At 37.2% G+C, this 14,487-nt stretch overlaps 1 protein-coding gene across 1 annotated transcript in view; it reads right to left on the reverse strand.

The window, feature by feature from the left end:
- Nucleotides 1-14,487, reverse strand: part of LOC128640444 (T-box transcription factor TBX1) — a 448,878-nt gene that overhangs the window by 194,344 nt on the left and 240,047 nt on the right. The window contains exon 5 of the mRNA XM_053692924.1: nt 3,831-3,986. Coding sequence (XP_053548899.1) covers nt 3,831-3,986 — 156 coding nt within the window. The remainder of the gene's footprint in view (nt 1-3,830; nt 3,987-14,487) is intronic.

The raw sequence follows: 14,487 nt of genomic DNA on the forward strand, positions 1-14,487 counted from the left end.
GTCCCAATGGAGATAGAACAAAGGTGGTGTATAGGAAATCAGTGGCGGTTCCAGATATAAAGTATAAAAGATTTATTTAAAACATTCTTAAAAACAAGAACCAGCATGTAGGGCCAATGCTTGTCCTCCTTGTAGCAATGCAATGCGTTTCTCAGCGCAAACGCTGTTTCATCAGGCATATCATATATAGCATTGAGCTCGCAATCTATTGGCTGTTCCAATCAGCCAATAAAATGTGAGCTCAATCCCATCCTAAACATCTGATTGGAACAGCCAATAGAATGTGAGCTCAATCCTATTGGCTGATTGGATCAGCCAATAGTATTGAAGTTCAATCCTATTGGCTGATTGCATCAGCCAATAGGATTTTTTTCTACCTTAATTCCGATTGGCTGATAGAATTCTATCAGCCAATTGGAATCTAAGGGACGCCATCTTGGATGACGTCCCTTAACCCTTTAAGGACACAGCTTTCAGTTTGCTCAATTGTTTTATGACGGAAAAATTCCGTCATATGTCCTTAAGAGGTTAAAAGAACCTTCATTCGTCGTTAGTCCGTCGGAAGAAGAGGATGCTCCGCGTCGGATATCTTGAAGATGGAGCTGCTCCACGTCAGATGGATGAAGATAGAAGATGCTGTTTGGATGAAGACTTCTTCCCGTCTGGAGGACCACTTTGCCCGGCTTGGATGAAGACTTCTCCTGGCTTCGTTGAGGACTTCAGCCCGGTTGGATGAAGACTTCTGCCGCTTCCTTGAGGATGGATATCTGGTCTTCAGAACTGTAAGTCGATCTTCAGGGGGTTAGTGTTAGGTTTTTTTAAGAGTGTATTGGGTGGGTTTTATTTTTATGTTACCTTTTAAGGACAATGCCCATCCAAATGCCCTTTTCAGGGTTTTTATTTGGGGGGTTGTTTGTGTGGGTGGTGGGTTTTACTGTTGAGGGGGTTGTTTGTATTTTTTTTTACACGTAAAAGAGCTGATTACTTTGGGGCAATGCCCTGCAAAAGGCCCTTTTAAGGGCTATTGGTAGTTTAGTTTAGGCTAGAGTTTATTTTTATTTTGTTTTTTTTTTATTTTGATAGGGCTATTAGATTAGGTGTAATTAGTTTAAATATCTGTAATTTGTTTATTATTTTCTGTAGTTTAGTGGGGGGGGGGTTTGTACTTTAGCTAATTTAATTTAATTTAGGCAATTGTATTTAATTTAGTTAATTTATTTAATTATAGTGTAGTGTTAGGTGTTATTGTAACTTAGGTTAGGTTTTATTTTACAGGTACTTTTGTATTTATTTTAGCTAGGTTTTTTAATAATTATTCTACCTAGTTAAAATAAATACAAACTTGCCTGTAAAATAAAAATAAACCCTAAGCTAGATAAAATGAAACTATTAGTTATATTGTAGCTAGCTCAGGGTTTATTTAATAGGTAAGTATTTAGTTTTAAATAGGAATAATTTAGTTAATTATAGTAATTTTATTTAGATTTATTGTAATTATATTTAAGTTAGGGGGTGTCAGGGTTAGGGTTAGACTTAGGTTTAGGGGTTAATACATTTAGTATAGTGGCGGCGACGTTGGGGGCGGCAGATTAGGGGTTAATAAATGTAGGTAGGTTGCGGCGACATTGGGGGCGGCAGATTAGGGTTTAATAAATATAGGTGTCAGCGATGTTGGGGGCAGCAGATTAGGGGTTCATAAATATAATGTAGGTGGTGGCGGTGTCCGGAGCGGCATATTAGGGGTTAATAAATATAATGCAGGTATCGGCTATGTCGGGGGCAGCAGATTAGGGGTTAATAAGTATAAGATTAGGGGTGTTTAAACTTGGGGTTCATGTTAGGGTGTTAGGTGTAAATTTTATTCCCCCATAGGAATCATTGGGGCTGCGTTAGTGAGTTTCACGCTGCTTTTTTGCAGGTGTTAGACTTTTTTCAGCCGGCTCTCCCCGTTGATTCCTATGGGGAAATGGTGCACGAGCACGTACGACCAGCTCACCGCTGACTTAAGCAGCGCTGGTATTGGAGTGCGGTAATGAGCAAAATTTTGCTCAACGCTCACTTCTTGTCTTTTAACGACGGGTTTGTAAAAACTTGTAATACCAGTGTTGCATGTAAGTGAGCGGTGAGGGAAAATTGCTTGTTAGCACCGCACAGCCTCTAACGCAAAACTCGTAATCTAGCCGTGAGGTAACCCTCAGTGGCGTCACTAGGGTTTGTGTCACCCGGTGCGGTAAGTTATGGTGTCACCCCCCCTCCCAGAAAGCAGACACACACAAACACAAAAACACAGACACACACACATACAAACACTCAGACACACTCAGACACATTTAAAAACACACTTAGATGCACACACAAACACTCGGAAACACACTCAGACACACACAAAAAACACACATACAAAAACACTCAGACACACACACAAAACACTTAGGCACACACACAAACACTTAGACACACACACACACACACAAAAAAAACTCAGACACACACACAAAAACACTCAGACACACACACACACAAAAACACTCAGACACACACACAAAACACTCAGACACACAAACACTCAGACGCAAACACACAAAAACACTCAGACACACACACACAAACTCAGAAGACACACACACGCAAAAACTCAGACACACACACACAAAAACTCAGACACACACACACACATACAAAATATGTAATCTCCACTGCATTAATTATAAAGAGCATGCCTAGAGCTGTTCCCTGGCTCAGCAGAGCATCAAATGAAAGATAAACAGAGCACTCTAAAATAAATCAATAAAGAAAAGGTTTAGGCGTGCAAACTATGAAAATTCTGCTCTCTGACTCTGTTCCAAGTTTGTCAGTGCACAGCCCTGGGCCACTTGCCTAGCGCTTCTTATGGCCAATCACCTCTGCACTCTGCCCACCCCCAGACCCCCGCCCTCCCCTCCGACCTCTTCAGTGTGCACTTAATGTACCGTAACCGTACCGGTCTGGTGGGCATCATATGTGCCTCCTTCACCTTATAGACAGTGTCAGACAGTCATGCGGTCAGGTGCCAGGCATCCCCCTCACGATTTCCCGGTTCACGTTTAGAGAGATAGCACAGCAGTGAGTGACTCCACTGCTCCACACGTCACTGAGCAGTAAGCACCGATAGGCAGGCAGGTTTAGGATAGCAGCGCAACTTTGCAAGCCCCACGGCACGCCCACAACATTCATAGTGAAATTGGGCAGGGGTGGAGCAAAGTACAAACAAGCAAAAGCAGCCGGGAAAACTGTTTGTGGAAATTGCAGCGCTGGCTCAAGGGGGAAAAAAATTAAGTGTCTACAACTTCCCCTTTCCCACTAATGTTCACAAATGCTGGCCCCCCTGGAGGGTGTCACCCGGGTGCGGCCCACACCCCGATGCCACTGGTAACCCTATATACACAACAGTACCAGGTAGGCATCTGATTTTTTTTTAAATTACAGTCTTTTTATCTTTTATTCATACCATCTGTTTATCTATCTATATATCTGTTTATCTATATATCTATATATCTATCACTCTATCTATCTATCTATCTATCTATCAATCACTCTATCATCTATCTATCTATCTATCTATCTATCATCTATCTATATATCTATCTATCACTCTATCTATCTATCTATTACTCTATCTATCTATCTATCTATCTATCCCATACATGTACTTATTCTCTGGGGGCTTTCTTGTGTGAAAAGCAAAAAAGAATGAAACTAGATTGATGAGAACAAAAGAAAGGACAATGATCTATAGTAAGGAAATTTTCATTTTTGCTCTTAAATTCTTATCCATAAAGACAACAACTCACCCTCTGATTTTGATATGCAGTTACAGCAGTGAACTGAGTCTCAGGGAATATAAAAGAGACAAAGTTCTGTGCAGCTCGAGACTCCCCTCCACAATGTCTGTCTGAAAGCAGAACATGAAGCCTTGGCTGATACCGGTGCATAGAGTTCAAAATAATCTGCATATAAAAAGTATACAAATTATATACACTCCAAAAATGCAACAGTCTGGTCAATTACACCATTTGTTAGGTAATAAGACAAACACAACCAAGACAACCATTTTTTCTTTTATTTGAGTATCCTTTGAGCACGAACATTTAATTTCCCATTGTCATAGCTAAATCTATTATCCAGCTGTATGTGGGGTAAGAGAAGCTAAAAGGCTTTCTAGAGCAAATATATTACAAACTATCGACTCTGTTACAGCGTGATTTTCCCACATGGATTTTTTTTAACTTTCTCTAACTGGTTAGAAACTTTGCACTAAAGGGACACTGAACCCACATTTTTTCTTTTGTGATTCAGATAGAGCATGACATTTTCAATAACTTTCTAATTTACTCCTATTATCCAATTTTCTTCATTCTCTTGGTATCTTTATTTGAAATGCAAGAATGTAAATTTAGATGCCGGACCATTTTTGGTGAACAACCTGGGTTGTTCTTGCTGATTGGTGGATAAATTCATACACCAATAAAACATTGCTGTCCAGAGTTCTGAACCCAAGAAAAAGCTTAGATGCCTTCTTTTTCAAATAAAGATAGCAAGAGATTGAAGAACAATTGATAATAGGAGTAATTTAGAAAGTTGCTTATAATTGCATGTTCTATCTGAATCACAAAAGAAAATATTTGGGTTCAGAGTCCCTTTAAGAGCCCTTAGCAACTTTATTACAGTTTGTCTGAAAACATTAGGGTTTTCAGATCATTCGAGACATTTACTTCTTAGGCCATTTTCTCATAAGTCCATCTTCTCTGTTGGAACATTTTCTTACATTAAAAATGAACCATTCACAATTTAGAGAGGAGCGCAAACATTTGTGCACAAGCGATATTATTTTTTTGTGTTCGTTTGCGTGCAGGTTAAAGGGTTAGCATGTCCTCAGAGCTGTGATTAACTATTTCGCGAAATAAAAAAGTCTCACAAAACACATCAAAAATACATTACACAGTACAGTTACAGTCATAATAATACCATCTAATAAAAATTATTTATAACAAATGCACAAAAAAGTTATAAGGGCTCAAAGAAATGAGATCTCAGGTGTTAGTAAAAAAGGTAGGCAAAGGACTTTAACATATTCATGTTTAAAGATGTATATGTATGTATGTATATATAAATGTCTATATACTGTATGTGTATATATGTATGTATGTTATTATATGTGTACATATGTATTTACAGATTTACAGACATACTGTATATACACATAAATACATATATACACATAGATATATATATATAAGTGCATTGGAGCCATTTGCAGTTAAGTAGCTGAAAACATAAAAAGCATATTTGTGCAATATTCATATTTAATAAAATGTTTTACTGTGTATTTACTGTAAATATTTCACATTCCAATGCTCTTCACATAGCAGAATATGTTCTAAGTATTTCTAAATAAATATTCCTATATATATCGGTATATATCTATACCTATATATAATCTCATATATATATATATATATATTGCACCAAAATACCATCTGATATATATAGAAATATTGAGCAAAAGATAGAAGTGGTTTGGCCAACTACAAAAGTGTATACTAGATAGCACGTCTTAATTTCTGCTTATTTCGGACAGGTTACCTACTACAAATATTTATCCACACAGGTTTTGATGATAGAGCTTAGAAAAATAAAATTACATACTATTATTTATTGAGTCAATCAATAAAATTACATACTATTATTTATTGAGTCAATCAATACAATTACATACTATTATTTATTGAGTCAATCAATAAGATTACATACTATTATTTATTGAGTCATTCAGACCACTTAAGTGTTAACTTTTGTAGTTGGCCAAACCACTACTATCTTTTGCTCAATATTTAACAGTATACAGCACCCACCCCCTAATTGTATTAGAATTAATCTTAATTGGGTCACCATTGAGTAGTGCCATTCTATGAATAAATAGAACATATTCTTGTATGTGCAGAATATTGGAATGTGAAATATTCATATTTTCATGTTGGGTTAGCTCACATGAGAATATGCGATTGGGTTTGCGTGCGAGTTGGTGCTCCACTCATAATCTGGCCCTAAATAAGTTTAAAAAAACTGCACACATCACACTTTTTTATTAATATGTTTAACCCTTTGGCTGCTAAATCATTTCCCACCTGTGTGCTAAGCTGGTTTTGAGCTTTTTGTTGCAGTTCACACAGTGGCGTAGCGTGGGTTGCCAGCGCCCAGGGCAAGGCAAGTATTGCGCCCCCTACACCTATACCCACACAGTCATACACATATGCATACACCTATACCCACACAGTCATACACATATGCATACACCTATACCCACACAGTCATACACATATGCATACACCTATACCCACACACATGCATACACTGTGATACTCAGCAACCTATACTCAGCAACGATACTCAAGCAGACATATAGTGGAGTATAAGTGTTAGAGTAGCCTGTTACTTGAGTCTCACAACATTTTTAGGTAGGCAATTCAAATCTTGAGCATTAACAATGGAAGCATAATCAGAGTTTATACACTATAAACTTCTATGTGGTCATGCTTACTTCTATTACAGTTACAGTACGTGCAGAGCGCTCAAAGGGAAATAAAATTAAAAGATGAAGATTCAGCAGTTGCCAAGACTTAGACAACTTACTCTGTAACTAAACAGTTAACCAGAGGATTCCTAGTCAATTAGCCTCTGCAGACACCGGAGCTAAAAACATAACTTCCTTCTCACACACTGTGTGAAACGATCTTGTAGAAGGCAGCAGGATCATATTTCACAGAGCAGAGTGTGAGAAGTCAGATTTTTTTAGCGCCATTGTCTCCAAAGGCTAATAGATTGCTGTGGTAACCTGTGCAGGGTGAGAAGATCTGTGCTGTGTTATGTAGCTGCGTACCCTGACAGTTTATTTTCATAAGCAGGTGCACAAATCGTGCTGGTATTATGTGTTCCTTTGGTGCATGGAAAGGGAAAAAAACTTGTACTAAAGTTCAGCTTTGTTGAAAAATTAGTCGTTAATTATTAAAGGCTCATTTGTCAACAAAGCTAAACTTTAGTACAAGTTTTCTTCCCTTTTCATGCACCAAAGAAACAAATAATACCAGCACGATTTGTGCACTGACTACAACAGAACAATGTCAGGACTCAGGAGACTTGTTACTGAAATGCCTCTACTGAGTCTGCGTTCATATGACCTGGATAGTTGGGGATGACGAACCTCCACAATAATACTAGCAAAACATCTGCATGTTGTATGCCCATGCAGGAATCCAAAGAATTCAGCTGCCTGAGATTCATAACTCACTGTGTTTCAGAGGTGGGTGACGGGTCTTCCTGCTCAACTGCTGTACTGCACTGTGCACACAGGAAGCTGTTAACCACTTCCTGTGTGCACAGTGCAGTCTCTCTTTGTCCACACTTCACTCCTGACATCGCACGCGGAGCCATGAGAGCCAAAAGAGCGCTTACACCCCCAGCCCCCCCTCTGAAGTTAACACACAATAAAATACATTTTAATCTATAAAAAAAAAAAGAAGACCTTTCTTGAATGTTTCCTCCCTTAGTGCTGCATCTGCCTGCAGTACAGAAGGGACGATGTGAGGCAGTGAATGCGCAAATTTTGCGCCCCTAAGAATTATGCGCCCGGGGCAGCCGCCCCTGTGGCCCCCCCCCACGCTACGCCACTGAGTTCACATTTAAACACTTTTAGAAGTTTGTGTGAATAAACTATACAAACTATATATCGTTTTTTTTTTTTTAGCAGACCCGGCAGATTAAAAATATACCATTATTATATGTGTATGTATCATCAGGTTTAAAAAATAGTGCATAAAATGGGGAAAAAGTGTATTTTTTTACTCCTGGCTCAATAAATAATAGTATATCATTTTATTTTTCTAAGCTCTATCATCAAAACCTGTGTGGATAAATATTTGTAGTAGGTAACCTGTCTGAAATAAGCAGAAATTAAGAATATTTCACTGTTTTTTTTTCACTGTTTTATTGCAGGCATGTCAATTTGATAAATTATCAAAAACAGCATTTTAGAATTTACTGTACTGTTTTAGCAATTAAACAGTTTTAGCCACCTGAGAAATTAAAAAGGGATACACAGAGCACACATTTGCAGAAAGTACAACCCTTGGTGCATCAAATGAGGGGCTACAAGCATGAATTTGGGGTGCGCAGCAATTAATGGAATAACTTGCATTGCTTAAAAAAAAAAAATCTAAACAAAGAGCCATATTCCACTTATTATTACATTGTCTATTTTTGTGCTAGCAATACATATGCCCCCTCATTTGAAGCAGTTTGGTGTGCACTTTCTAGAAATATTTCGTTTCAATACCATATGCATAGTGAAGGTTTCAGTCTGAGTTCATAGAGAATTTAGCTGCTTCCTCAGCACTGAGATGCTTAGCCATAATCCTCTTTACAAAATAAATAGATATTTTTAAAGGAATTATGTTGCTAGAAAATATATCATTTTTATTGCAAAAAATAAGTTCCTTTGCAGTAAAAAAAGATGGAGAGTGCTGTGTAAAGAGGGTGTTTTACTCATCTTTCACGCACGCTAAGACTGATTATAAAAATATTTTGTGTTTTTTTTTTAAATAGCATTCATCTTACCATATGTTAATTTGTAACCACATTATCCAGATGATCATGGAATTACAAATATAATATCTGTCCGTATTGTAAAAGGGAATGCGACATTTCTCATCTAGGTGATCACTGCGGTAACTCAGTGATCATTTAGCTATAATACTTAAACCGATAATTATTTTTCAAAAATAAACAAGTTTTTTTTTGTAATAAAATGTATTTTGAGGGTCTCTAGGCAATTTTGATCTTTATCTGTGTGCCTTTAGAGACCCCCAAATCCTTTTTTCTTTACTTTTTTATTATTATTATTTCACACCCCAAAGACTTTTACCATTGGAAAGATGCCCCGATCTCCAGGGCCGGATTTACATCTCAGGTGCCTGTAGGCACAAAAACCTGAAGCGCCCCCCCACCCCCCCACCCCCCCTAGAAAAAAGTGGAAAAAATGAGGACTTTTTTTTATTATTATTTAGGACAACTAAAAATAAATATTAGATGTAAAATTACATTTTCCCTTTTATGGAGATACACAAATACACACACCAATTGCAATATTTGTTGTAATGGAAGCTACACCAAAAATCAATATTCACTTGACTCAAATGGCCATACAATTTCTATTATGTATAACAAAAACAAATCATGTTAAACTTTTAATGCAAAATATTCTAAAGAAAACCCTATTTAAAGGGACATCAAATGTGACAGTTTGCTGGGCATTTTATTATTGCACTAGTGCTTGCAGAGAAGTGTGTTAGCCTCTTGCAAAAGAGTTAAACACATAGTCAATGTCAGTTCTGAGACAGCAATACACATCTGTGCAGACCCAGATGGGCTCATAGGACATGTTTATTGACAAGCCATTAGTGTATTGCTTTTCTGGAGATGACTTTGACTATGTGCTTAACATTTTGTTGGAGTCAAACACAGTTTTGTGTAAACAATAGCAATATTAAAACTAGCAGCATGCAAGCTCATCACCATCAACAACCTGTGCAGCCAGTGGAAGAAAATATAAAATGTAGGGAAAAAAATCTTGTAAACTCTGATATTTTTGGTACAAACACACACAGATGTTACATTTATTTTGTTCTGAAATATAAATATCATATGATGTTGCTCTCAAAGGAAAACATGGAATGTTGTAGATTATATGTAATCCAGGGGTCAACAAATGTGTTTAAAATTAGAATTTAGAAATTCAATGGGAGGGGTTTAGTTTTAATCTTTGCCCCTCTCTCCTTCATGGCTCCCTCAACTGCTGTAACATATTCCCAATGAAACACTCGACTTTGTAGGCACCTGGCAGCACAATTCTTACTAAAATAAATGCCCTCATAAAAAAAAAAAAAAAAAAAAAAAAAAAATTTTTTTTTTTTTTTTTTTTTTTTTTTATTATTGACAGGCAGGCGCCCCTCACTGCAAGGCGCCTGTAGGCACATGCCTACTGTGCCTAATGGGAAATCCGGCCCTGCCGATCTCCCTATAACTCACAATTGTCCATTCTAAGTAAAGTTGCATGATGACGTAATCACGTCATTGCGCATGACGTCACCGTGGATAGGGATAGGGGTCCTTAGACCTTCATCAAGGTGGGGGAGTGCTAGCGACGGCTCTGCGCCGTCGTTAGCACCTGAGTAGGAAAATTTGCAATCAGCACTCAAAGGGTTAAAGACAGCAGCACTGTGAAATATCTTCAAAAGATTCTTTTATTCCAGCATAGAGGACAAAAATACAGACCACATTTTGGGCCTTTCGTCCTTAGTCATGTTATCTTTTTAGTATATGCTAATTTTTTTATTTCAGCTAAGCGAGAAAAAAAAATGACACAAAACTATGGGCTAGATTACAAGTGACGCAGTATATTTATTTTCGCGATCGTGAAAACTGTGCTAGGATTTTAATTGTTGCGCATGTCGGGTTGAGTTCGTATTACAACTTCCCAAAAAAAGTATTTTGCGCTAACGTTAACTTGAATAGCGCGAAAAAACCTAACAAGTTTTTCTCGTGCGCGTGCATGCATTTCTGATAGAAGTCAATGGACAAAATTTGTTGGGAAAAAAAACACTCATTGAGCAAACTACATAGCATATTAGGAAATGTAAAATATGTACAGTAAATACATAGTTAAAATCTTGCATAAATATGTTTAGCATGTTTTCACCTACTTAAAAACCACTCAAGTCAAAATAAACTTTTATGATTCAGATAGAGCATGCAGTTTTAAGACACTTTCCAATTTACTTCCTTTATCAAATTTTTCACAGTCTCTTCATATACACAATTTCTGGGGAAAAAGATTCTACTGAGCATGTGTACAAGCTCACAAGGTATGCGTATACTAGTCAGTGATTGGCTGATGTCTGTCACATGATACAGGGGGGGCGGAAAATGGGAATAAAAATAAATGTGTTAGAAAAAAATCTACTACTCATTTGAAATTCAGAGTAGATGTTAAATAATTGTCTTTTTATTGTCTTTTTATTATGCACTTGTTAATTATGCAATTCTACTGCATTGAGTGATCCTTTATTGGCAAAGAGATATAATGCACTAATATATATGTCTATATATGTGTACATATATATTAATATATATATTAATGTTTTTATATGTGTATATATGACTGTAAATAAATATATACGCCTATAAATGTCTCTCAATGTTAAAGCCATTTGCCTGCCTTTTTTCAGATCTCATATATTTGAGCCATTATAACTTTTTTGTGCTATATTTTTATTACATTTTTTTTATCAGACAGTGTTAATATGACTATAACTGTACTTTGTAATGTATTTTGTGCAACATTTTCCCCCGGAAAACAGCAATTTCGCTCAACTTGTAATATCAGCGCAATGAAAACAGCTCACAAAGACACGATTATGCTAGCGCAAAACCGTCTGCGATTTTTTTGTAATCTAGCCCTAGGTGTGTATTAATACAGCACATGTCCCATTTTAGTATTAGTCAAAAGGAAATACTTAATATGGTTCTGTTGCACTTTTTTAAATGTTAAAAAATTATACTTACTAATAGACACTCATCTACCAGCAAACAGTTGTTTGCTGGTAGATGAGTGTCTATTGGTAACAACCAAACTAGTACTGAAACATAGCAGCAGAGGTTATGGGACAGGATTGTAGATCCATAAAAGGAGACAAAAAACAAGTCCCTGCGACCAAATATGGAGGGTATGAAAGATTTCCCATAAGGCAAAAAAGAAGCCACAAAACACTGTACTCTGAGGGTAAACTGTGCCTCAACATTGACTGAGAACCCCTCTCTCTGAAGAATTAAATGCACATCTTCATTCTTCGACCACCTCCAGCAGAGGCAAAGTAACTGAGGTACCTATGAGGTGTAGGGGTTTTATACAGCTCTTGAGGTTTTGGAATCCTTACCTTCTTCTAGTGCTAAGGAAGGGTAATTCTCTCACCACCTGTATAAGAAAGATAGATAACCTTTTACTACCCATGCCCCAGCTATGTCCAAACAACATTATTATATTAATATACTTTATAACCTCTAAATCTCTGCCTGTTTTTAAGCCCCTGTAATCTAGTGCTAGTTCCTGTGCCATATATATATAAAGAAGAAAGCAGGCAGGTGACAGCAGATATTAATTCTTTTATTTAAGGAGGTAAAAAAAGGGCAACGTTTCGGGATTAGTCTCCCTTATTCATGCCATACCTGATACAAACTAACAAGTGACTTATATACATGTATACCACTAGGTGGCGCTCAAATGTATTTAACACTTTCTTATCCAACATTTAAACTTACTCTTAACTTAAACTTATACTTATGCATTACTTATTCCATATACATAATAGTATTTCCATGATTAGTTAAATTACTATTTTCTTATAATTTATTGCTGTGAAAGTTTGATAATTTACATCTTAACAGTAATTGATGATATTTTTGGCATCTGGTGGGGCGACGTTGGAACCCTTGAAAGGTTTGTGAATGATTTGAATTCATCATCAAGATATATAAAGTTTAAATTGACTTGGAGTGAGGAGGTGGTTGACTTCCTGGATGTGAGAGTAATGAAATCAGACAATCAATTTAAAACTGATTTATTTAAGAAAAAGACTGATCGCAACAGTCTTTTGCGCTTTGAAAGTGCTCATCCGCCTTCACTCCTGAAATCTCTACCCCACAGTCAAATGTTGAGAGTGCGCAAAATTGTCTCTGATGAGAAAATATTAAATAAGAGACTGACAGAAATGGGTGAGAGATTTCTGGAAAGAGGCTATCCCAGGAGTTTAATAAATAAAGAAATTGAAACTGTAAAATTAATTCCAAGAATAGATTTATTGCACCCCAAGGATAGAGTAAAGAAAGAAAATAATCAGAAAGATAGACTTATTCTTGTAATGCACAGAGTAATGAAATACAGCGCATCATCAGGAAACACTGGAATATTTTGTCTGATTGTAACCCATCTATTTTAGAATTTCAAAGCCCTCCTATGTCTGCTTTTAAAAGAGGTAGTAATATCCAAAATAAATTGGTTAAGGCCGATATTGGCCCTAGTAGTAAAAACAAAAATAAACCTAGGTATATCACCACTAAAAATACCGGTAGCTACCCCTGCTTAGGGTGTTCATGTTGCAGCAACATGAATAAAGGGTCAATTTTCTATCACCCTCACACTGGCAAAAAATATAATATAAAAGGTTATTATACATGCTTGACTACTTTTATAATATATATGATTAAATGTCCATGTGGGGGGGGTCTATATAGGGGAGTCTACCAGATCCGCTAAGGAGAGAATTATTGAACATAAGAGCAACATTAGAACAGGTAACATAAAAGCCCCCCTAGCTGCCCACTTTATAAAAGCAAATCATTCTATAAGTCAGTTAAAATTTCAAATAATTGACCTAAAGGTCAACCTAAAGGTTTGAATAGAGACTGGGACCTCACAGTATTTCTATGATTATTACTGTTAAGATGTAAATTATAATTTATTGCTGTAAATTATAATTTATTGCTGTGAAAGTTTGATAAGAAAATAGTAATTTAACTAATCATGGAAATACTATTATGTATATGGAATAAGTAATGCATAAGTATAAGTTTAAGTTAAGAGTAAGTTTAAATGTTGGATAAGAAAGTGTTAAATACACTTGAGCGCCACCTAGTGGTATACATGTATATAAGTCACTTGTTAGTTTGTATCAGGTATGGCATGAATAAGGGAGACTAATCCCGAAACGTTGCCCTTTTTTTACCTCCTTAAATAAAAGAATTAATATCTGCTGTCACCTGCCTGCTTTCTTCTTTGAATTTTGAACTGGGGACTTAGGCAGTGGTCCCTGGGTGACGTGCAGCACCTAAGCCGGTTGTGCTGAAAAGCTCTACCTAACCATATATATATAACACTGTGCTCACTCCCAGAGTTATGCAGGAACCAGCACTAATTGGCTAAAATGCAAGTTTGTAAAAAGCACTGAAATAAGGGTAAGTTTTCAGAGGCTTAGATACATAGGCCCCTATTTAAGAAACTCTGGCGGACCTGATCCGACAGTGCGGATCAGGTCCGCCAGACCTCGCTGAATACGGCAAGCAATACGCTCGCCGTATTCAGCATCGCAACGCCGCCCCCTGAAGACTTGCGGCCAATGGGCCGCCAGCAGGGGGGTGTCAATCAACCTGATCGTACTCGATCGGGTTGATTTCCGGCGATGTCTGTCCGCCTGCTCAGAGCAGGCGGACAGGTTATGGAGCAGCAGTCTTTGTGACCGCTGCTTCATAACTGCTGTTTCTGGTGAGCCTGCAGGCTCGCCAGAAACACGAGGCATCACGCTCCATACGGAGCTTGATAGATAGGCCCCAATGTTTCCACAG

This window comes from Bombina bombina, chromosome 9, assembly GCF_027579735.1.
Source record: "Bombina bombina isolate aBomBom1 chromosome 9, aBomBom1.pri, whole genome shotgun sequence".
Taxonomy (NCBI): Eukaryota; Metazoa; Chordata; class Amphibia; order Anura; family Bombinatoridae; genus Bombina; species Bombina bombina.